The 25,829-nt window shown below is 43.7% G+C and overlaps 1 protein-coding gene across 1 annotated transcript in view; it reads right to left on the reverse strand.

Moving 5' to 3' along the window:
• Positions 1 to 25,829, reverse strand: part of SPON1 (spondin 1) — a 183,918-nt gene that overhangs the window by 11,735 nt on the left and 146,354 nt on the right. Inside the window, exon 7 of the mRNA XM_042837215.1 lies at positions 16,096 to 16,160. Coding sequence (XP_042693149.1) covers positions 16,096 to 16,160 — 65 coding nt within the window. The remainder of the gene's footprint in view (positions 1 to 16,095; positions 16,161 to 25,829) is intronic.

The raw sequence follows: 25,829 nt of genomic DNA on the forward strand, positions 1-25,829 counted from the left end.
CCATTTTATAGCACTTCATCCCACGACTGCGTAGCACAGCAATGTAAAAATCGCTAGAGGATGCGCAGAGACCAGTTTTCTCTTTATTCTTCCTCCACTCACATGCAGTGTGCACATGCTGTCTGCAGTGCAACATAACATTGTAGGCGAAACATAAAAATGGTTTTAACAGGCAGCCTTGAAAAGTGTTATTATAAAATAACCTTGTTGGGCTACCTACTTCATTCTAGCAACTACTTCTTGCATGGATGCTTGTAAGCACTATACCTCGCATTTGAACCAGACCTGCACAACGTTGGCACGTGTGGTGTGCAGCCCTTCTTGCTTTGCTCTAATTAAGGAAAGGAAATGGGCTGTCCTAAGGCACAACTGAATCTCAAGAAAGTTGTCATCTGTGCCAAGTTGCGCATTTGACAACGTCCACAAGAATTCCACTGAGTTGAATTTGCCCTCAGAGACAAATATGTCGCTTTTCCCTACTCGCGTACATGCATAAAAGCAGAGGTGACTATGAGTTGCACAGCAAATCCTAAACATCTGGGCAAGCTCTAGGTACAACCCTCAGAGCCCATGGGGCTGGGATTGCTGCTGTTGGTGCTTGAAGCTGGCAGTACTTTTCCACTGTGAGCCTGCTGACAATTCCTGTCACATAACACAGAGTGAAGCAAAGAACTCGAGAGTGTCCCGCATCCTAATGTTTTTTCCCAATTTTCTTTATTTTTATGCTGCTTCCTCTTTGTTAAGGTGATTTGGATACACAGCTATAGGGATGCCACAAACGACATCACAAGAAAATGCTCCTTTCTTATTTTTTTAAAGGTTAAAAGAGTGCAAACATGACTTTGCTTTGCAAGGTTGTTTTCCCTAAGTGCAAAATCTAGCTGCTGATGCCATGGCTGCCAGGAGCTGGGGGGTTAAGAAGGTCTTTGACAATGCAGTGGAAAACTCAACTTGCTGCAAGACGTATTTTTGAGTCTTGAATCAATACTGATGTGTTCTACTGCCCTCCCCGTAAAACATAATGGAGCACAGCTAAGGAAGATTGTGGAGAGTGAGCAGACAGGAACAGTGACAGGAATACATTGCAGAATAGAACTTGGAGGCTATTCTTGGTGCACTGCTTGATTTGCATGCAGAGGAAAAGCATAATAAGACAAGACAGCCAATGGACACACACTCTGTGTCTGTAACATTACGCAGCCAACAAGTGGTACAAAGCCAGTCCTGCCGGTGGACTCAACAGCCAGCTGTTGCTGCCGGCTGCCCTGTGCGCACAGGAGGAGCCCATCGCCCCGGGTGCTGCTGGAGGCGACCCCTGGCGCGCTGTGTGCCTGCACTGTGGAGGCCCAGCTGCAGGCCGTGCTGCTGCTGGGCACCGCTGGCCCGAGCTTGGCGAGCGGCGCAGCACGGGAAGCTCGGCCTGCCTCTGCTCCTGCTACACGTGGGGAAAGCAAAGCACAGGGCAAGGAACAGCCAGCAGATCTGATCGACATCCCTACAAGAAGGTTGGGACATTTTAATGCCAAGCTGCTCTTGTCTGAGTGCCACATCAGAGGCAGTGACAGCAAGAGTCTATTTTGTTTTGCGAAGAGTAAAGAAACCTGTCACCAATTCTCAGCCATTTGTCTTTCTGCTTTGGAAAAAACACAGAACCCAAAAACGCTCCCTTGCTTTGCTATGCATCAGCTCTCAAAATGAAAACAGCACCCATACCCAGCTAAAGAACGCAGACATACACAGCGGAGAAAGGGATTGCCTCGTCACCACTGACATGAGAGCCGCTAATCAGAACAAACGCTGCTGGCGAAACAGCACCACTCAGGGCATTTTTAAAGCATTACAAAAGCAAGGACTTCGCACAGCAGGTCCTTTCAGCTTTTCCATACTGTCAGCTAGAAGTACCTTGAATGCCACTTCAGGCAATAACGACATCTGATTCATTAACATGCCAGGCATTTACTTTAATACCTCCAGCACGATTCTAGCATATAAGAAACGTGACCAGGCTTTTGTCACTAGGAAAAAAACTCTGAGATATCTCAAGTTAGGACCATAGTCTCTGAAAAGCTGCCTTACAGCCAATAGATCCTTCTTGACTACAGAGCCTATGAGGCTAGTTACTGGAATACCTGCAAAATGGGATACGCCTTCAACTTACCAGCAAAGACTTTAAAATATTCTCATGCATTTCAACACCTCCTATTTTGCAAGTGCCAGGAACTCAGAGTTTTCCCCCTGAAAAGGACCAGCATCTTTCTGCCTTCATTAATACAACACACAGTTCATTTTATCTAGCCTATACAAAAGACATGTTTATGACTTCTGGTGTCTGAAAATGAGGGTTAGGGTAAATCACATTCCTAGCAATGAAAAGAAATAGCAATTCAAAAATTTAAATTCTGCATGTAGATTCTGCTATTAAAATGTATATAAAGATACACGCATGCAGGTTTAACTGGTAAACTGCTCCCATGATTTTGAAGCACTTATGCAGGAGGAGGATGACAGGTTACTAAGCAGACACGTAGTTGTGTGAAAACAGTGCATACAGGACTACTCACAGAGTTACAAAGTGAAATGATTTTGGCTTAAGGAAAGACAAGAAGTGGCTGGAAAGAAAACATTAAAATAATAACTATTAATGGAAGGGATGCTTAAGAAAAACAAGAGCAAAGAAAGAATGGGATGAGCCAGGTTGTTCCAATTGAATACTGCAGATCTGTGTCAAGTTCTTTGCAGTGGTTGTTCGTAGCTGAGAAGCCTTTACATGTTTTAATACCCTACTTTATCTTGGCCAGTGACATTTGAATGTTAAATAGAAAGAAAGTGGTAAGTGATAGAAAATGGAGCTGCCATATGTGGTTGCTCTGACAAAAAAAAAAAAAAAAAATAGAAAGGTTTTTTTTTTTTTTTCCTTTTCCAGCAAACACATACATCCTTCCTTACTCTTCTGAGAAGGAATTACAAATTTCTTAATGTGGGAGTCAGCCCATCTGCCAAACAATGAAGTTTCCCGGACTCCCTATAGCACACGTAACAGTTAAAGCATTCACTCCTTTTATAAGCACGATTTCATTTTCTGATTGGGATTTTCTTAACATCTAATCAACGCACACAGCTTCGCTAAATGCAGTGCTTGACACCAGCACACGACTGCATGCTGGAAGAGGCAGAACCTCATGGAGGACTGTGTCAGCCTTGTGGTTCTGGCATGAACCCAGAGCCAGGTGACCTTGTTTTCTGTTAAAAGTAAGAGGCTGTGTGTCCATTTAAATGGAGCAGATCCATTGCAGTAGGGTAACTCAGCTGTGCCCATGGCACTGAGACTACTCCTTCCTGGTAAGTTCCTGAGACGTCAATATAGTGGAAATTCGTATGGTTAAGATCCTTGTCTTAATTATCCAAATGCATAAATGTACTTCGAGCTCAACTGGATTCAATTTCAAATTTGGATGAATGACCAAACCTGGTGAATGTGCCAGTTATTCTGTATGGGTTTTTAGACTTTTTTCTCTGGGTCTTACTTCAAATATTTCTTTTGGTTTGGGTGAAGCGAATATTTCTGCTTTCTGGACAAAACCTGTCATTCATTTTGTGGAGGAGGGACGCGCTGCAGAAGGGGGTGAAAGAAAGCTGCTGGACACAAAGTGCAGGGATTCAGCCATTAGCCAAAAGCAAAGCCGGAGCACATAGAATTGTTTTGCAGCTCCAGAGTGGTTTATGCATTTGCTTTCACGTCACCAGAAGATGCAATAACTGACTTTTTCCCAATTTGCATTTTATCTGCAGATGAGATTGTCCTTTATGCCTTGCTATTTCTGATCAGACTCCGTTAGACTTCTTCTATTTTTGACGATATTAAACTTCACTGGATTCATCCCGGCTATCTATAAAATCGTAGAAGGAGAAAATAGCTGAGCTAGACACACTGTCGTGCTGCCATAGAAACAGGAAACAATTTCTGGCTTTCTCACGCCTCTGATTTTGTACACAAAATCCCCAAACTTTGAGAATATTTCTTAGCAATGTGCTGTCACGTTGTGGAAGAAAACTTCATTTAAGTCTGGACTGGCAGAGACTGGCTGTACCCCCACCTTAGGCTAGACAGCACAACATGACAGCGGGAGATAACAAGATAGGGATTCGTGGAAAAAAAAATAGATTTTAAAAATAAAAGGTGAAGGCACGCACAGTAGGGACACTACACAAATGAAAGGTGCCGTGAAAGAATTGAGATGCATGCTTTCCAAAGCGTTGCATTTGGAGGCTGGGCAGAAACAACAGAAGTCTTGCATCACATGCCTTTCCAGAGCACAGGTCTCTGAGCTACTGACGTTCCTACGGCATTGAGCTGCCAGGTTAAAGGGAAAGATCACACCTGAGAAGTGTATAGCCACAGACGTGACGCGGCCTCTCTGTTATGCTTCTCTCTGCAGCAGTACATGCGACAGCATCCCTAGAAAGCATGCAAGAACGTGCTGCTATCATAGCTTATAGCCAACTGGATTGTTTCTTAAGTCTAAAATGACAAACTTTAATTATTAGAATCGCACTCCTGTTCATTTGTGAGCAGTTCAGCTTGGAACCTGAATTTTTTAAAGATGAAGCTTTTTCATCTTCTCCATGTAACAAATATTCTGCTAGAAAGCATTTTCCCATGTAGGATTAAGAGATCTCATCACATAAACTGAATGCATAAATCTGAAAAAGATACTTTAACGGACACATCTGAATTTACTCTGTAGATAGCCTGTTTTTCCTCTGAGAAATGACCTCCTCCTGCCTTTATTGTATTTCCTACTAAACTTTCACTTGAAGAAGCTTGTTTCTAAGAAAATAGGTTGGACTCAGAATAGTTCTATGATCCTTAGCTTGAGGACTTCGAGAGAATTTTTCCACCTGTCATTAATGGAAGAGAGATGTCACGCTTTAGGATGACTGAAGAAAGAGTGCTTCATCATCTCCATCTGTCTGTGCAATATATAAACCTCAGGCCCTGCTTACTTTTTGCAATGGCAATATTGCCCATGGTACAGTGCGCACGTGTCGGTTCATGGATGCTACTTTCCTCCACCTCTTCTTGCTGTTCACCAGTGTCTCTCACATCTCACTGCTGTAGGTTGTTCTGTGTTCCAAAAGGCCTCACTCCAAAAATGTTTCTCCCATCAGTCTGAGTGAACTCTGCACTCAGTTTTGCTTTTGCTGCCTCCGTCTTTGCTGTGTCTTTTTCAAAAGTTCTGTTCATCTGTTTATGCTTCCTATGGCCACTCAAATAAGGTCAGTTTCTGAAGAAATAATGAGCTACCAGACATCAACAAGCAACTGTGGCAACACGGAGATCTTTATGCCTCAAATAAACATGGCCAGATGTGAATGAGTTTTTCAACTCGTTGATTATTGTTTTTCCAAACCACGGCAATATAAGACCTTTATAGTCCCCAGACTATTAAAACGTTTTAAATCTAAGCACCACACTGTATTTTGCTCCAGTTTGGCTTGGAGATTTCAATCCGAATGTTTATAATACAGTGAAATTAAACCAACAGAAAAGGCAGCATAGTAATAAGTATCACACAAGGTGAACTATCATTGCTATGTAACATCTTGCACGTTTTATGCTTGCCAAATGTGAAACCATTGGTCCAAATCACTCAGACAATCCAGTGACTGAACATGCAACTTTTCCTCTGCTCAGGCCAACCCCGAAACAACTCGCTGCCATGCTGCGCTGCACTGAGCTGCAAGGTTAAGTTAATGATGCGCTGCGCAGCACCTCCCTGCAGAAGCTGGGATGGACACGGCCTGCGTGCATCTTCCTGGACACCAGGATTCCCCAGGGCCTCACCCACCTTTGCCGGACCTCGCAGAGCACCTCAGAGGCCAGGCCTCCCTTCCGGCCTACAGCCTTCCCCTGTGCTCCCGCCGTTCTGCGGCCACGGTGGCCCAGCAGCCTCCAGCCCCCAGCACACAGCAGCTCTCAGCACCGCCTCGTTCCGCGGACCCGCTCCTGCTGCAGAATTCTTCTCATGAACAAAGACAGCGTAGGCAGCTATTCATAATGAAAACTGTGCGTGGCTATAAACGAATAGGCTGCAGAGGTTGTGATGATTTCACCACAGAATTAAGGTAGAGTTTCAAATTTAGACGAGACACGCTCACACAAAGTCTTTTGAAAACACTCCCAAAGTGCCTCCTTAAGGGAAAACATGAGCCACCCTACACAACATCACAACTTCTAGTCTTACAGAAGTGTATCTCTACTTGGAAAGGGATGCTGAGGGATTTAAGAAGCACTTCCAAGCATCACAAAACTTAAATAAACTCATCTGTCAAGAGAGAAGCACACCGTAATTCTTCAGCAAAAAAATCTCTTGCTGGATATCACAGATCCAGCGATATGTCAAATACAACCACATTTCACTCATCTCACTTCATCATAATGGCAAGCCACCAAGAATACATTTGTAACTGAGACAGTTCATCAGCCTATGCCTTGTTCCAATTCTTCATGCTCTAGCTACTAGTAATTTTATATCCTTTTAGTTTTGGAGTTGTTCACGATGACTCGTTATGAATGAGACAGTCAGGCTCGTACAGATGTAATTACTTCTTGGCCGGAAGTTTGATTTCCCTGGATGCAGCTGTTATTGCATTGAAAATCACGTTACTAGGGCTCCAGTGCACGGCAGGCACAGGACCGTCCCTGTTACAATGGCAGCAAAGGGGCTAGCTCTGATGGCAGCCTGCTGAGCCACGTGCTGCCCAAGGAATGACCGCGGTGCTGTGGTCACAGATCTCCCATACTATGAGCTAGTAGCAGCAGCCATGACTTGAGCTATTTCTGCCAACAACCCCCAGCCCCAGAAACGCCTTCATGTTAAAGCCAGCTTCAGAACACAATTTTACATTGCATTAGGGTGACAGTTACTCCGGCTTCTGTTTTAATCAGTTGCTCTATTTGAACTGCTCATACTACCCACTTTACCATATGGAGAGAGACTGTACCATCACAAATCATGCTGGAGTCACTGCTGGTATGAGGAAAGGCAGGAGAGTCATCTGCTAACTGAACAGTTACGCACAAATGGAATTATCTGCACCTTTGCTTTGAAGTACATCAGCTGACATTAACAGCATCACCACGCAGACTGAGAGGATTTATCTGCAATACAGAAGTTTAAGTGACTTTTTGTTAAAGAAAATAATTGAAAATTTAGGAAATATTGAAATTTGTGAATAAAAATCACATCTTTGTAGAGCCTCACACTATTATCAGGTCGCTTCTGTAGCAGTATTGCTACCAATGTATTCTGTATTCTCTATAATGACTCGATATACCAGACATTCTGCAAGGGCTGTACTGTGCACAGCTGTATTAACTATTCACTGCTATTCACAACTACTAAAGGAAAGAAAATCTTTTGCAGAAGTCTATTATACTATCAAAATCTTTCTGGTGTCCAAAGCAGCAGGGTGTCGGAACAGGGTTGTGAGCTGCCCTGCACGTATCCATCACACACCGGCTCTGTGCACGCAGAGCCATCAAGTCCCCAAGCGCCTTGAGGTCACCAGGTTGTGCTCGCAGCATAGCAAGGAGTTGCCTGGGCGACCAACATCATTTTCTCTTTAATCAAAATAACGTCCCAGCCTTTCACATACCCAACCTGTACTCACCAGAAAACATGACAGCTGCTTTGCTTTTCTCTTACAATAAGCACTAACGACACTTAAATTTTCACCATTAGAAGAGACTTAAAGGCAGTGCACCCATACACACATCACGAGGCGCTCTATGGGTTAAAAGAAGCTACAGATGCACATATAAATGTGTACAGCAAGAACACACCTGAGCCTTCCTTTCCTAAAAGTGCAGGAGAAGATAAACGCAGTGTTAACCAATTAGGAGAAAATACCTAACAAGCGTGCCACAAAAGTGAGCGTTATACAGAATTTAAGGTGTAGCAATTCATAATCAGCTTCTTTGTTGCTCCGTAACCTCAGTCGCTGTAAGTGAAATGCCACATGTATGAGTTGCAAGTCATTAGGTGATGGTGTTTATAAGTGATTCGTAAAATCAAATGTTAATGATATACAGGGAGTTGATGATTAGAAGACTATGAGATGAGCTTTTCTTATCACTTCGGAGGAAACAAAAAATACAATTTAAACTATGCTCATTACAGCTGGTTAAACGCTGTTCAGAACAAGTCTGTATTTGGCCCTTAAGCATGCCAGTTAAAGCCAAATATGAGTTGTGTGTTGAGCATCTCAGTCTCTGTGCTGGGCAGTCTAAGGACTTGACTAATGAAGCGAGTCACTAATTTATTCCTGGTGTTTATTTTTATAAATTGCACCCTGACACCGTATAACCAACGAATATACAGATTACTACAATTAAGAAACACACAAGAAAGTTGGGCTAAACAGGTTATCACACTAAAGAAGAACGGATGGAAAGCTTACCCTTGTGCTGGGCTCGCTGAGAAGACTCCAAGAGCTGAAATCTCCAGAAGAGCCCCTTCCCCACTGGCAGCCAGCCCTTACGTGGGGTCTGGAGAGGTGCAGTGCGGCTCCACGCCTGTGTCTGGCGGCACAGCTGCACCGCCTGTACTGCGCTCCAGGGCTCAGCACTCAATGAATCGTCCCTCAGCTGTCAGTCAGGTTCAGGCTGGGACTCAGCAGCTCCCATACAGACCCCGACATCAGCATTCACTGACAGAGCATCAGGTGGCAGAACAGAAAACTGTTTCAGCGTTCTTCATGGGGCAGGAAAGAAGTAATTTCAGTAACACTCCTAGAGTAGGCAGCACAAGAGGGAACTGATTTTGAATATACTCTACAAATATTTTTTACTACATAACTTAGGAAAGGAAAAATGCCAGCTTGTTGGTGGAATGTGCGCTTGCGTTTTACCCGCAGCAGCAGCTTAGGAAGAAATAGATTATTCCTAGAGAGTGATAGGTAACTCAATTCTCTCATTCTCCAGACAGATAGGTACAAACATCAACTTCATACATCATTTTTAAAAATAGTTCTGAAGTAGTTCCATATAATCTTAAAAGGCTTCCACAAATGCCATATTTGTTTCATAAGGAAACACAAACATGTCTAGTTGAAATCTTCATTCTAAACATACACACCCATCTATTATAAATGGAATGCAAATTTATTTAATTTGCTCCTAATTCCAGCACAGAGAAATTAAGTCATGGAAAATCCATTTCAGATCTAAGTAAATTATTTGCACTATTGTTTATTTTTTCCTACACTGAATTCAGTAGAAAAGGAAACCTACGTACATGTTTCCTTTTCTGAAACGTACCTCATTCATGCATTCTACTTTAAGTACTTCGCAGGTGTTTAAAAAAAAAAAAAAAAAGCTGAAAACCTGGAAATGGAACAGATTTTTCTTGGCCAAAAACAGCCCCTCTTCCAAGGCAGCCAGGAACTACAGAAGCTATCGCCACTGGTGCCACAAAATAGAGACAGAGTGATTTCTGACCGAGCTGCGCTCGCTCATCCCACACCCTTCCCATCTTATGAAGCTGATTAACTCACTCTTCACCATATATTTTTTTAAATGAATCTCCTTCAGAGACTCTTCTGTCTCCCCTCCCTTTTCTTGAGGAGCAGAACCTGGTGATTGCTTTCTTTCTCTGGCTTATACTTACATGTTCCACACAAAATGGCAAAGTTTGAGCAAAAAGAACATGGCTTGTGGTACTCAAGGATGCTCACTGTGTAGCTTGCTGCTCTGCCTTTACATGAGAGCAAAGCACTGCCATTCAGATCTCATCAGGAAGAAAGAAGAATTAAATGTAGGTGTTCCAAGTACCGGGACAAACTATTTTGCTGGCCACATGGATGTCTGGCTAATTTACGTAGTGTATGTGAAGACTTGTGTCAGATCAGACCCTTGCTAATGCAGTTGGCAGAGGAATTACTAAATTCAGGAAGTTAAACTGATTTAGTTGCGTCTGTTAGCTGTCAGAGGTCTCCTCACCCTCATGAAAATGCAGTCAGCTCTGGGGGTGTTGAAGGTTAGTTGTATTTTACGCACTCAGTAATGTTACTCCTAGCTATTTAGGTATGCAAGCACTTCAAGAACCTCCAGTCCACGATGCAGGCTGAAATTACGGGAATGAGGTTCGTAGCAAATAGTTTCTGCCACACAAAACGTGCAACGTTTGAGAAATCAGAAGAGAGACTCAGCAACACATTCTTTACAAAGCTGGGGTCTTTCAGCTGCCTGCCATCTGATTGAACCGATTAGACATTATTGGTAACATAAATGTAGTCACAAATTGTTATTTATTAAAGCTGCTTTCACCATAGAAGCCATCTCTTAAGTATGCAACCATTTACATAGCCTTGGTCTGCTATCCTTAGTTTTACACAGAGATATTTATCAGTGAGACAACACAACGTCAAGGCTGTGCGAGTCACGAAGTGTAGAACATCAGACAGTAAACTGAGATCTTCAGCACTGAAAAGCACAGTGGGAAGAGGGAGTTACTTTGTTGTACCTCAGAAGACACTGAAAAGCTCCATTTCTGACTTCAGCGGTTCTCCATTTAACAGCGTCTAAGCAATCATCCAATGACCTAAATATTGAGGCTTTACGACCACAAAGAGAATTGTAAATCATGATTAAGTAAAAAATAAAGAAAAAAAATGAGCACGAAAGGAGTAAAACAAGAAGCAAACTAGATTTTCAAACAGAAGAAATTCCCTACTCATCTGTGCCTTAGCACTGAATACCCAACTCCTGCACCTGGAACAGCAAATTCACTGCGGAATCAGAACACCGAACAAATAAATTGTTGTTCAAATTGCGGCAGAAGAATTCTGGAAGAAAATAAGGACTGAAAGACTAGAATGACAGGAGGAAAATGTAGAATGTGGGAGAGCGTGACCCCATCAGTTCAAACATATTTCAGATCCGAGCTCCTTTTCATTTCCCATCACCTTTCGCTAGGATACCAGCTGCCTGACTTCTGAAGCAGTTTGCTCCGTTGCCCAGCTTAGCTGTATTAGCTATTTCAATGCTGAAAAGCAAATTTGGAAATATTCTGTTTTATTTTCTGATACAGAAGAACAGCCCTCATCTATGTGTAGTCAGAGAAACGATGCCAAGGATTTCTAAAGACTGAAACTGAAGGGACTGATGAGATAATTCGTAGGGGATGAAAAGGATACCGACCTATAAATTGTTTGGACTAACTGGTTCTATCCATCTGAATTACAAAGCAATAGGCCCCTTTCCCTGCTAAGCTTCACTTTCAAGTGCTTACTGAAGCATTTTCAGGTAATCTCCAAATAAATGGGGAACAGCTGCTTAAATGGAAAAGCAAAAGAATAAGGTCTGCACACAGTCAAGAGGAAGAGGAAAACCATAGGACTGTAAGTACTCACTGAAACACTACAGAGAGCGGAAAGGAAACAGGAGCGACGTGAGTTAAGAGGGAATGGCTTCCTAGACTTTAGTTCCAAATTACAATCAAGAAAAATGCTTGTCATCTTCCATCGTGCCGAGTGACTTCTTGGTTTAGAAGAACTACAAAAAGTAGTTGGACACAGGCATTACCAACCAAACAGAAGGGCTGCTCTGAAAGGGATGCGCCTATTTCATTACGTTGACTCACAACAGCAGAGGTGGATGTTGGTGGTATGGCAGTAGAATTTGAACATTCCCACCAACATCCCAATACATTCTGTCACTGTGTGACAGATGGCAGCAGAGGGGAAATGGTGTCTGACTGTCACAGGTTGCCCAGAAAGCTGTGCACGCTCCAACCTTGGAGATGTTCAAGGTCAGGCTGGACACAGCTCTGAGGACCTGACCAACCTGCAGATGTGTTGTTACTGTTTACTGCAGGAGGGCCGCTAAGAGTCCCTTCCAACGCACCTGATTCTATCCTAGGAACATGAGATATGATAAGGCACGATATGATAACAACGGTGACGAGTCACAGAGCATGAAGGACTGAATGACCACAAAAAAACAGGCAGCTGTAAAAACGGCAAGGGCACTGACAGCACAGCATGGCTCGGACCACACTACACTGGAGACAACTCAGCCTGGCCAAAATGCACAACTGACAGCTGCTTCCATGCCCACCAACCCACTCTTGCCCATACCTCCCAGGTGAATCCAATTTTAATTCCTGTAATTAGCTACGTAATTCATGGTATAGAATGGGGTGAGCTGATCAAGAGCTGTGTTTATTTTCTTCGGTGGACCATCCTGACAAACTCTTACTTACATGACAATGCTCACTGAGCCAACATTTTGAAGGATATTAGCTTGTGGGGAATTTCATGCACATCTTATTTACAAGTCTTACCCTCAGTATCCCCACATTCTGATGTCATGGCTTGGCTATTTTGCAATTGCCAGATATGCAAATTTGGATATCATCTGTACCATCTGCACTTGCTATATTTTATCTTTCACACTGCCAAAAGCCAATGGTTTGCAGCTGAAAAGTAAAATTTGCTTCTGCCTGAAACACAGCTGAGAGAAAGGCAGCAGTGCTCTTGTTTATACACATAAGATAAGGAAAGTACTTTTCATCTGACAGCACGTTGTACACTGACAGCATTACACCCGAGGGAGAATGCATTCTTCATGCATTCTGCAAGTACTTTAAAGTCAGAATTTCAGACACGCAACTTGATAATACAAACATATACAAAGGGAAGCTGATTCAGTGCTTGTATGGCACTCCTCACGCTCTCAATGATGCTCTCCATTGGGCAACTGTAACACTAGTTGTCTCCTGCAGGACAGGTTTTTTGCTTGCTGGATAAGAAACCGGGTAGAGGATGATGAAATTGAGTGATAGGAAGCAAAACAAACAAAAGAGAGTGACAAAGAGCTGGAAGAGGAACTGAGGAATGACAGAAAAAGATAGCAAAGCACTACACTTACAGAGGATATAGCTCCCATCACACGGCATTGTGTTGGGGGTACAACAATATGTTCACATCTATTAGCCTGAGCAATAATTAACAGTGAGCATTTGAGAAAATTACTCAGTACCGCAGCATCCTTCCCTGCTTAGTGCTGGCAGCTTGTTCCAGCACACTGCGTAGTTTCATGTAACCGAACTCAGATCTGAAACTAAAGACCTCTCCCTATGAAGGAACTTTGTGCCCACTGGATCTGCAAGCAGAAGTCTCTACTTTCCTCTTAAGTAGAAGAAAAATTCCCAGTTATACTTCTGTTCTTATCTGTGGTGTCAAAACCAAAAGGCTTTCTGCAAAACTGGATGTAGACAGACTTACACACTTTTTGTGCCCTCAATCAGAAGAGAGCTAGAAACGCTACTTAATGAGATACAACTGGCCGCAGGAGTCCTGGCTTCCTGGCCCAGCTGTGACAGAGAAGAAAAGCCATTTAACTCCAGGTACATCTGGGAGAGCAGCCTGGCCCACACCATCCTCCCAGACTCTTGCAGGTGACAGGAGCGGAGGCACAAGAGCTCTCCAGATGCTCAAGATCTGGGTAGGAACTACTGCTGCTTTGCTGCAGCCTCTGTAAGGAGAGGCAGAGATGCTGTGCTCTCCCTTACTTTTTTGTTGGCTACTGAGGCAGCAGTGCTGAGCACCGCCTGCACTCGGCTACTTGCTTTTCTCTCTGGTTTCGACTGAAGGCACAGCTCTGCCTGACCTGGCACCAGTGATAAGAGAGCATCGAGCCCAGAGATCTGCTCTCCACCACCCATGCAAATGTAGCTGCTCTCCAGATTGCCCACAGCAGCACACAATTACCCCAGTACTCTTAAAGCCCTCACGAGGTTTGGCAAGAACTGTTCCCCTCCTCCCTCGACTTGAAATGCAATCGACAGACCAACTTTGTATTGATACTTGGGCAGCGTTACCAATAAGAACCACAAACGGCTACAAAAAACAGAATCAGGAGGAAAACTGAAGAGTGAACAGGCAGAATTTGCAAACTTTTGACACTTCAGGCCCCTGGGAATCGGCACAGCAGCATTATGCACTTCATAATCACTGTGAAACGCACACAGAAAGCTTTTGAGGCTTTGCTTATTAGGACCTATTGGAGCACCTCTTTGCCATCAGTACCACACCACATTATATACCCAATATGTAACTCATGATTATGCAAAAGATTATTTATGACTTTTAGACAATTGCTGATTAGTAAGATGGCTGTGTTATGCATAATAATAGACCAAATGTTTCTCCTGCACAGTCATTATCCAAAACGTGTACAATTCTCATCTAAATTCCAAGAGTGTTAATTCATAATGCAGAAATTAACACCAGAAGTTAATGGCAACTGAAAAAAAAAAAAAAAAAGTCTTTCTTTGCAACTTCACTGATACTTTAAAACTGAATTGAAAAGGACATAAAGACAAAATATGATAAAAAGTGTCTGAAAAGCCAAAAATCCAACAGTGTCTATAAAGTGAAGGAAGTGCTGTTCAAGGGAACACCTGCACAACTGGAAAGCACAAATAGCAGTATTTATTCCTCCTGGCGTTGCTAAATGAAGAACTAGCAAACAGCAGAGATGAGAAGAGACTCGAAGGAATCTGCAGGATGTTGCAGAAGTGTTTGCAGGCATGTTTGTGAAAGGGCACGTCCAGTCCCACGGCAAACAGCAGCACTGCATTCCTTCAGCTTTGTTATCTGAACATCCTTCCAAAACAAAATACTTGAACATTTCAGGAGAACAACGCCATAAAGAACGCCACCACTGTCATCTCAATCACCCACCTGCACAGCCGCAGTCCCACACATTCTCACACACTACTCCTGTGCACAGCTGACACCTCTGTCTCACAGCTAAAATACGTTCAAGCAATGGAAAATCCAGCTGATTTCCTGAGAAGGGCTGTCACACTGTTAGAGCTTTTCCCAGCCATTTACCGAGATTTTCCTTGTCACAAACTCCCATTGCTTCCATGCCATGAGAGGTTCCAGAGGTTTGGATAGATTAGAGAACCATCGGCTTTCAGAAATCTTCTCACTGTGATCACCTCCTAATTTTATTTTTTATTTTTATTTTTTTAATAAACTGAGTAGCTTAAATCTTAAGCTGCTTAAGAGTTTCTAAGCCTCTTACGATAAGAAACGTTTTCTAAAAACTGAACTCTTCTGGCAGTTTTCTTTCTTTTTTTTTTTTTTTTTTTAAACCAACCCCCAAATTTCCACATACTTCCATAAGCACAAATAACAAAACCAGGCACGGCATTTCCCTGGCTGCTTCCCTCACATGTTTTGCAGAGGCGACAGGACTACTCGGTCCTTACAGCCCTGCAGTAATTACTCTGCTTCTCCACGGACTCAATTTGACTCAGCTAACGAGGGACCCCTCACACTGGGTTCTCCTCTTCACTCACTTCTTATAAAACTCACTCGTTTGGGCCTGGATGATTAGTACAAGCATTGGGCCAAGCACAGATAAATATGCAGGAACGAACCCCAGCTCTGCTCCCCTCAGAGACCACCAGCCAACAGCAGGGTGTCAGAGAGCTTTATCCCCACAAGAGCTTTATCTCCTTTTCTGATAAGTGCCATAGAACCCAAAGTTAGCATCCTGGGGAGCTACTTAGCTGCTTCACTTGGTAAAGCAACGATGGCCATACTGCCCTCAGGGTCACAACAGAGACAGCAGAGTGTTTCAGATAGGTATTTTAAATACTTACTCCTTTCAGAAGCTTTTGTTGCTGGATCAGGGAATTCCTCAGGCAGAATGCCCCTTATATTAAAGCGGTTTGCTCTTACTGTAACAGTGCACTAACAGGACGCTAGAACACTGAATTAAAAAGGACGCAATTTGGTCAAGCACTGGACAAACATGCTTGCTGAATGAAGGCACAAATTCCATGGGATGATCCTTCTGCTGCAGCAGCTCGTGAACCAAAGCACAGAAAGCACAAAAAGATGTGAAAGACAGAAAAGCATTGTTTGCAAAGCCAAAAAAAGATGAAAAACTCACCTTTCCAAATATTTTTAGATTTTTTTTTTTAGAGGAGTGAACAATTGCACAAGACAGAGCATTCTGTTAGCCAGCACTGAGCACAAGGCTCCTGAGCCACAGCATTCCCCCTTACTTACACATTCAAGGGCTGCCAGGCAGGCCACTGAGCTTTTGCCTTGATGACTGTCAAAACCTCATCACTCTGTGAAGAGAGACAGAAGAAAGAAGCGATTAGGACAGTTCTGCAGTGACTTACAGCAAAAAGCAAGAGGCACTAAATGACACCGTGCCTTCAAATTCTGACCATGAGAAACACGCTTGGTCCTTCCTGTTATCTGGCACTGCATGCCCCCAGCTGCCCGGCTTCACTGAGAGCCCTATGAATGCGGGTCACCAGCATGGCGTGCAAAGGCAAGCAAACCTTGGCACAGCCTCCTCCCTTCTGCAGCAGCAGAAGTCAGCCCAAAGCAGCAGCTCGCAGACATGTTATTATTTGTGCATGTCTCCCCAGTAAGAGGCGACAGCCCTGGGCAACCCAATGCATCTGTGAGAACGTATGATGCACTGTTCAATATCCTCCTGTCTGTAAGAGTCTGTGGCGGATGCACTGCAATCTCCTCCACGTAAAACCATGGCTAGCACTTGCCCTTTGCTCTCCATTTACTTGTGTAAAATTACAGGGTGAAATACAGCACCCACCAATTTGCAATGGTGTGGCAAAGCATGGTACAAACAACATTTCTGTAAGCCTGTAGCAGCTTCTGCATCAGCAGTTTTAAACTTGATATTGACATAATAAACACAGGACAAAGTCAGGAAACTATTAACAAGGCTCTGGTGCCCAGAAGACATCTATCACACATTTTTAGAAGCATTTTCCCCATCTCCCCTAGGAATTCATCTCTGTAATTTGCCTAGAGGAACACAGAGTTCACAACTCACTCACACAATATTCACACTTCTAAAAATATTTCCCAATTACACTAAGAAATCCAACTCATGCATTACCAGTAATTGGCATTTCCAACAGAGCTGGCTTTCCAGCTTAGTGATAATCGTGCCATTTCCTGCTTGATAGCAGTAGTTCTGATAGTCCAGGCTAGCTCCAATCCATGTACTATTCTATTTAAAAATAAACAGTTTCCACTGGTTGTTTCCACCTCACTCTGTATTTTCTGACTTTCCCTTTCTACCAGGTGAGCTTATTGCAGCACCGAAGGCCCTCTCTGCGACACAAGGTTTCCAGTCTCAAGACTGCACATGATCTCTTGCTCACCCCAGTGAGCAGATAAGCCACCTTGTGAAAATCTTTCTTATAAATACTTCTAATTTTTCCTGTTTCAACACCTTAAGACTTCTCAGCCAGGCGTGTCTTTAATTATTATTCTTGAGAAGCCGTTTATACTGAAAATACTGTATATTACACTTTCCAAAGAAAGCCTGTTACGAGTAGAAATGGTTATGCTTATTAAAATCATACACCGCATATCTAAGAGAAAACAATAATCATGTCAGGAACATCCAAAGCTCTTGCGTTTGAAATCCCTCGAGCACCTGCTATTCACATCTGAACTACATACATACCCAGAGCGGATGTCCACGATTAATGGTTCAGTAGTAAGTGTGGAGGGAAGGAGAGAGGGGGAGCAGAGCATGCGAGCTCAGATCTCCCCTGTTTCTGAGGGGGCAGAATTAACGACCACTCTCTGAACAGCAGCACAGCTCAAAGGATGCAGCAGCCAGTGTTCAGATGGGCCTGGGAACAGAGCCACATGTTTGCTACCAAGCGTTCCTTCACCGTGACACAAGGCTAGGCTGCAACTTGTATCACTGTCATCCCAGACAGATCTTCCAATCATGGAGCTGTCTCTACAATGCACATTTCTAACATTTCTTACTTTCCAGTCTTTAAAAGCCTAACAGCTACACTGTAATTGATACCAGCGTAAGGTTACTTTCATATGCCTTGAAGCCAGTTACACCCAAGCAGCTGCGTCACACACAGAGGTTCCCTGGAGCAAGAGTTTCCACAAAGACGATGTCACGCCGTTTTTTGTCTCCAGTGTTTGTACAGCTTGAACATTCAAGGTTTCTACCTATCCTAAAATACAAATCGCTGTAAATATTTAGCAAAAGAGAGAGACTTTCTGATCAACTACAAATATAAATACATATGCTGTATTGCATTTGTACCCATTTTTCTTCCTCCTCATACTCCCAACGTTACGCTTTGATATTTGAAGTAAACAAACGCTCAAAGTCAAAACATGGCATAAGAAGTAGGATCTGTGTTTTACGTTCCAAGTTGCTTTGACACCATATATGCATTTGGCAGGGAAGCCGTCACTCCCGAGTGATGAAATGGTCAGGTTTTGAACCAGAAAACCACAGCATTTGCACAGTGATGGAGTGTGAGAAGGTAACAACACCAGCCGCCAGAGGAAAGGGCACCAGCACTCATGTAGCTCTCAAAAATCAGGAAAGTAAAGCCTGATACACATCTCTTCCAACAACAAGAAGAAAAGAATAAGAGGAAAGCTGTTATGCCTCTGTGCGTGAGGAAGTTGCCAAGGAACACATCTGGAACTAGCTGTCAGTTGTTAGATATATACGGGAGGAATACTGCTAGCCTCTTCCCCGTTTAGAAGGCCTTCCTCCTGGACTACAAATCACAGAACAGCCGACACTCCACTGCTGCACTTTTGCCAGGTGTGCTGTGAGCCTGCTGGTGCAACCTTACGCGGAAACTCTGCCACAGGGCAGCAAGGGCAGGCGACCCACACTGCTCTGCCAGGCAGCTCCAGCACCCAACACCAGCTGTAGCCTTGGGACAGCTTGCACGGTGTCCTCTGCCTGCTCTGAGCGCTCCCGCTGCCTGTGCTGCACCTCTGCTCTCCTCTAAGCAGAAAGTCACGAAGCAGCAATGAAATCAGCTGTCCCTTGAGAGCCTTCAAAGGGATAAATCCCTTTGGCAAGTGTAGTTAGACATCATCGCTTACAAAACATTATGTGAAGTCTTTGTAGACCCTCCTGGAGCCTCTTTGTCAAATTTCAGTCATTATTTCAATGATTTTTAGTAATTTTATTTTCCAGTTGTATCAGAGCAACTCCTTCCCTACTTGCTTAGCGCTCGCTCAGAGGTCCAGTGGAGCCAAAGCAGTCTCTAGATTGACTTCAGTGGATTCTGGATTATGACCTAAGCTAAAACATGCAAAAAACAGCTAACAATTATCCTTTCCAAATCCCTTTTCTACATTTGGGCTTCAATCTGGGAGTGGGTGGGTGACTCAACAGCTGTTCTCTATGACAGCATGTGGTCCAAAAAGTTCCAACACCATGATTTCAAAGAGTTGATACCGTCATTCTAACGCTGGCACCTTACTGATTTTCTGAAGGTGGTATAAACTAATGACTGACTTCATATCCACGTGTTCCTGCAATGCCCAATAGAAGTGGCACGCAGAATAAAGTCATTACATGGTGCCAAAAAGAATCCCATGGCACAAAAGCACTGCCAAGCTGTGTATTTTACAAAAGATTAAAAAGATTTAATCTGCAAGAACAGAAAGTGGGACACTGCTCAAAAAAGCAGCACTGAAGATAAAGCTCGATTTGAAGCCGTGGTGAACCAAAGGAATTCAAACACCTTGTCGAGAGGATAACATGCATTAAAAAATAATGAAAGCTTTCAGGAAAAATTTTAAGCACCATCTGAATGGCTTTGGAATAAAAGAGAGATTAAGAGGACCTGGAGAGCCATGAGACTATTTCATGTGTTCCCGCTGCTTTTTGGTAACTGATGCGATTAGTGCCTTCCTTTTTGTGCTGGGAGTTATTTTTAATGACTAATTTTTATTACTGGTTTTATTTCACACATGCTGAACAACATTACCAGATGTTACTGTGCGGACCACTTCACACTTTGTAATAATGATTTGATTCAGTTCAGCTATGCAAAATATGGTGTATTATCTGACATCAAAATCAGAGCCAGATTCAATGAACTATGAGAACGAAACACACCTGCTTTCAGCCCGAGCTTCATTTCCACTCACTTCACACTGCCACTGCTTGGCACTCATTTGATCGCTCTAGAACTGAGAATATTTAACCCCCATCCTCATAACATCTCAATGCCTTTCTATTCACAGCGGATTTATCATCATAGGAACTTCAGAAAGTAGGAAAAGTAACATTATCCACAATTCACAGCTGAGAGAATGAAATACATGAATAGAATGTCTTTTAGAAACAAACCAACACCCCTGAATTTCAAGATAGCATCTCAACTGCAGGAGCACCTTTACGTCCAGACATAATTTGGTTTTGGAAAAGGAGGAGATAAAGCAAGAAGGAGAAGGCATAACGCACAGCATGCCTTCTGTGGGGAACTGGGGAGTCAAATGCTATGAGAACTGCAATGATAAAGCTTTATCGTAACCGTGCCGTGACCTGCAATGCACCCTAAACAGACGTGTTTCATAACTACATAAGCAGCCACTGTTCGAGTCTGCGCAGCTTTCAGAGGACTTCTTGTTTACGTTGAGCATGTCAGGAGCTCCCTCTGGCCAGCAGCATGGTTACTGCATCACCTGTAAGGCTCTTGTGCTGAGCTGCCACTGCACTGTGCAACACCTCTGACTCCTTGGGGCTGCAAACAAAGAGGCTGCTGACGTTGCCCCAAGCCTCAGTGCTGAGATGCCATTCTTTTTCACCTGCAGCAGCTGGTTTTTTTTCCACTTCAGAGAAGAACTTTCTGAAAATCTCAACTTGGATGGGGCTTTTGGGCAACCTGGTCGAGCGGAAGGTGTCCCTGATTACGGCACAGGGGTTGGGACTGGATGGCTTGTAAAGTTCCTTCCAATCCAGACCATTCTGTGATTGTAGTCATACATTCCTTCATCAGAAAGAAGAAAAAAAACTTCAATATGGTAAGACACGTTAACATGAAAAGACTTGCTACTGTCGCTTGATGACAAGCAAACTTTGTGTAGTTCTATGACATGCTTAGATTCAGGGAGACTATGCTTAAACCCATCAGCACTTATGTTGGGTTGCTTCAAACAGCAGTGAAAATCAATTGCAGGCAGTGGATTTACATGGGAATTGTGTGCTTTTTTCTTCTGAATTCTCTAGGTTTGTAGCGATTTTATGTGTCCTCCAGCTGCCAGTGGCAGCTGAGAAAACCTCACATAATGTCAGATATATAATAAATACAACCCAACTCAATTCAACATTCCATCGTAGTACCTACCAAAATCCCATCGTAGGACCTACCAAAATCCCCCCTCTACAAACTCCCATTTATCCACTTCTGTCCAAACAGATCCAGTTCCAGGAATGCAGGTAAGTCAGTGCTTAACTTGTCCCTGCTCAACTGCTCTGCTGTGCAGGAAAGCTTGCCTGAATTGGCTGCTTGGTGATTCCATTTCTGCTCCTACAGGAGAGAACTGCCTATTAGGTAACAAAAAAGGTTTTAATGGGAAATTAAACGGATTAAATGATTTTCTAGGTGGGATGCAAAAAGAAGCATGCCCATTGTTACCCCAAAAGCACCGACTCACTTTGCACTCACAACCCTCTGCATCTCCTGTCCCACAGGGTTTCTCTCAATGAAGTGGTTGTTCCAGGAAAGGAAAGTAGGCTGAAATTAATTACACAACTGTTGCTCATGGTAACAGTGCAAATCATACTCTCTATTTTATTTCCATTAAGGTGCACTTACATAATCTGGAGTGTCCTAATAAAGCAATAACTCATTTTCACTCGGTATAAAGCTCAGAAGTGTGTACTAATGAGCCCTGGTGCATTCTGAGGACTGGAGTCCTCATTTGCTGTGGCTGAGCAGACTTGGTAGGGAAGGCGTCTCCCCTCGAATCCACTTCTGAGAGAGCTGATTTTCTGCCATGCATTTTTCTTCATTCTACACAGAACACTGCTGCCTTTAGGACCACAGAAATGGTTTGTGATCCTAAATTATCTTTGCCAAAAAAAGCAAGGGAACAACTTTTTACTGCACTCAGAAATAGCAACTTTTGAAAGCAGGGGATTAAACTAGGTCTTGAAGTGACCATAACCACTATAATTCTTATCCTCTGCTTAAAAGGTTTATCCAATAAATATTCTTTTGTTCCGCTTCTGTTTTAACTTTCCCACTTTCATCAGTCCTTTAGACTAAACCATCCTTTAAGACTATACGTGTCATCAATCTACCGTCGCTTTAAAATCACAGATTATCTGGAAACGGTGAGCACATTAGGAAAAAAAAAAAGAGTAGAAAAACCCCATCTCCCAAAGCACTGCAGCACACCCATGCGTTCTCCATAGAAAAAAAGCAGATGCATGAAACTGAGCAGCAGCCCGCCAACCAGCAGGACTCAGCATGCACAGGAAATACAGACAAAAGTGTTTTAAAGCACCATGTTCACTCATCACATTCACACTTGGTAACTACAGCATTTTTTGCTCAGACTCCTGCAAACAGTTTCCAAACGGGCACGGCTGACAGCACGGAGCCGGGCTCTTGGGCACACTGTGAACAAGCGAGTTCCACGAGCAAGGTACCAGCAGGGAACCACAGAAGGCTGGCTCTGCTCTGGACACAGCACAGAGCAGGGACTCAGAACGATGCTGGGCAGCGCTGGCAGCAACACTCCACTACCACTGCCCACCGTTCTGCTGCTGTGCTCAGACGTGAGCCACATGTCCTTGCCCGAATGCAGGAGAAACAGTTATTCTGGTAAGAGCAAATTATTTTAAGTGAGACCAGCGAGTCAGCCAGGGGGTGAGCTGTCCTGATCCTTGATGGCATTTTGCACAAATCAGTGTGTTCATTTTCATTCAGAACGTGCAATACGAGCACTCCAAAAGTGCTCTGACTGCTGTCCAGAGGCAATCACAGCAGCTTCATTTCCCTTGTTTGAAGCTGTCACGTGTAAGCCACTCTTCACTGTTCCCTCCCTCAAAAAGGCAGCTTTTAAGCATATTAAAGACATACAGATCATATCACCACTTGTATTTTCTGTAACCCAAAAAGGAGAATTCTTAAGAGAAAGCAATTTCACACTCCTACCTCAGCCCCTGCAGTGCCAAATGGGCTGCTGCCTCACGGGCCATTCCTCCAGCACAGCGCTGCCTCTTGCTTTCCCAGTAACCTGCCTGAGAACGGAACAGCCAAAGCACGCTGCTCTCACACTGTGGATTAAGTCATCCATCCAGACTGACAGTTGCAGGATTTTACAAAGCGTGGAGCAGTGCAAGGAGCAGAGATGTCGCCATTTTTCCCATCAGGGCTGCCTTCTGCAGCTCATTTCCTCGCACCTCTTTTCCCTCATGATGGAGCTCAATCTGCCAAAGTACCGTCGGCTCCCTGCCCCAACGGTAAGTTTGCCTCTCCTGCACTCACACAGCTGCAGAATGCTGTTACAGCTGTTGTAGGGCTTTTCAGTATATTCTTTAGCACTACCTGTTCCCCAGAACACCGAGGGAAGCCAGATGAAGGTTCCTCCCTGCCTGATACTCATACTGCTTGTTGCCTGAGGAGTTCAGGAAGCTTTGGATCAGTTAGCATGGCTGTAGCTTATGTGTGCCATCGAACAGAATATTCTAAGAAACAGAGCTTTAAAAACAGTAGGAGTTGCCATCAGAATGACAACTGCAATTGATGTAATTAACAGACCAAGGAAGAGTTTTTCATTCCAACTTAGAAAGTTCTGTTTTGGATTCCAGTTGGTTACAGAGAACTGAGAGGCAGAAACGAAACCCTGTGGCCACAAGGCTGCATGTCATCCCATAGCAATCAATTGGAGAGAACTGGCTGGTATTGTCTACACCGTCAGCAGACACAAAGAAGCACATCTGTCTTCAGGAGCATCTCTCAAGTACTCAGCAATATCCCTAGGACACCGAATTGCTGAGCGCAGCGTTCATACAGTTGAGTTATGGTCGGAATAATTCAAAATTAAGGAGCATAAACAGAGGTTTGTGCTCTAAAGGCAGGCATTCACCATATTGCAGTGCACTCACCTGCCACAACGTGCCTTCTGAATATCAGAAAAGGGACTGTCACTGCAATGGGATGCAGACAGAAGTATTTTCTTCCTGTCTGCAAAACAGCACTAGCTAACAAGGACACAGCTGGCTGCATGCCTAAGGGTGCTGGTAAAAATGCCTACTGTGACGCACATCCCATGGTGTTCCCTTGTTCTGAAGCATTACGTACACTGACCTATTTAGTGCTCACCTCTGAGGTGTTGGACTTAGGTTTGAATTTCAGAGTTAAGCTGTTAGCCATGTTTTAGTGAAATGATCCAGAGCATTACTATGCCATGAAATAGGGGTTTTGAATACTTAGGAGATATTCAGAGCCCCAAAGAGCATACTTCTCATTCCCCTAGCAGAACACTTGATTGTTATCATCATTTCATTCAGATTTCTTTATAAACCTAATGACCTCTTCTCTAGCACCTCTAGAATTTTACAGTGTTATAATTGTGTTCTGTTTCTTTAAGTCAGGGACATTGGATACCCATCTGTTCCTTCCTTTCTTTTTTCTCCCTCGTGTCCCCTCTCCTCACAGACACACCGGGAGACTTCACACCAGCACTAACAAGCATTATTCTCTTTCATTTTCACAGAAGTTACATTATTAAAACCATTTCCTAATCCTTAAAATAAAATTAGGTTGTTTTCTTTTTAGCAATCTCTAAATAGATGAGCAGTGCTCCATCACTGCAGGGCCAGCACCCCGAGTGGCTGAGAATCAGAGCAGCAAGGCCTGATCAATGCCGTGTCTCATGAGGAAGCCAGTGCTTGGATGCTGCACACTGGAGTAACTTTACAGATATGTTGTCCTCTGCCCAGATAGGGACAACTCCCAATGAGAAAGCATCCAGAAACGCTGGGCGATTCCATCCTGTCCCCCCTGGTGCCGTAGTCACACACTGGAACAAACCGAAGGACTTGTGTGCATACAATAAAACTGTTCAGTTCTTGCTGCAGGAAGACCTACTGGAAGTCCATTAAATCCATACTTACTGTGGCATTCTTCTAACATCTGTTGAGCAAGGTACATACAAAGTACTTTGTATTTTCATGGCATCTTGCCTCAAAGAATGTAAAAATGCTTTAGGCCAATAATTAAGTTCAATTATAAAGTTCAATAAAGCCCTGCTGTAAATCATTTGCACCAGTGTACAGACACAGAAACAGGAAGTGTCAGCAACCCCAACAAGCCGCCTGTAGATCAGAAGCTCTCTTCCTCAGTACATCCCCTGTCTTCCATCACCGCGGCGATGGGGCAGCGTGCTCTGCACCAACAACAGCCATCTCATCACTGCTGTTGTCCCCAGGGCTCAGGAAGCGATAGCTGCTGATCCACAAGCACAGGCAGGGAGGGCGAGCTTGCTCTGCTTGCTCTGCTCAACTGAACGACGTCACAACAGATCTTTTGGAAAATCCCAATTCATTACATACACACATACTGCCTCCATACTGAACTGTAAATCTGAAGTTCTGACTATCCAACATTATTTCATCCAGCAACCAGCTGTCTGTGGAAAACAATTATATTCATTTTGTATTAATTAACTATCAAGGTCAAGGACAACCTTCAACTCAAAAAACATCTTTCACAAAGCCAAGAGTCATGCAGAACACCTCAGAGGCATGCTACCAACCGAGCCCTCAGCTGGACTTTGCTTTGCCTTGAGTAAATCTGTCCTTGCTACTCCACCCCATCCCAACAGCTGACAAAGCCACACATCCTGTGTACAGCAGGCTTCACACAGAGCTACTGCTGTGCCAAAACCCCAACAAGGCCTCACAGTTCATAGGAACTACGCAGATGAAATGAAATTATATATATATATAT

The sequence above is a fragment of the Centrocercus urophasianus genome, unplaced genomic scaffold (genome assembly GCF_019232065.1).
Source record: "Centrocercus urophasianus isolate 14NV4802_14NV808 unplaced genomic scaffold, USGS_Curo_1.0 seq_7, whole genome shotgun sequence".
NCBI lineage: Eukaryota > Metazoa > Chordata > Aves > Galliformes > Phasianidae > Centrocercus > Centrocercus urophasianus.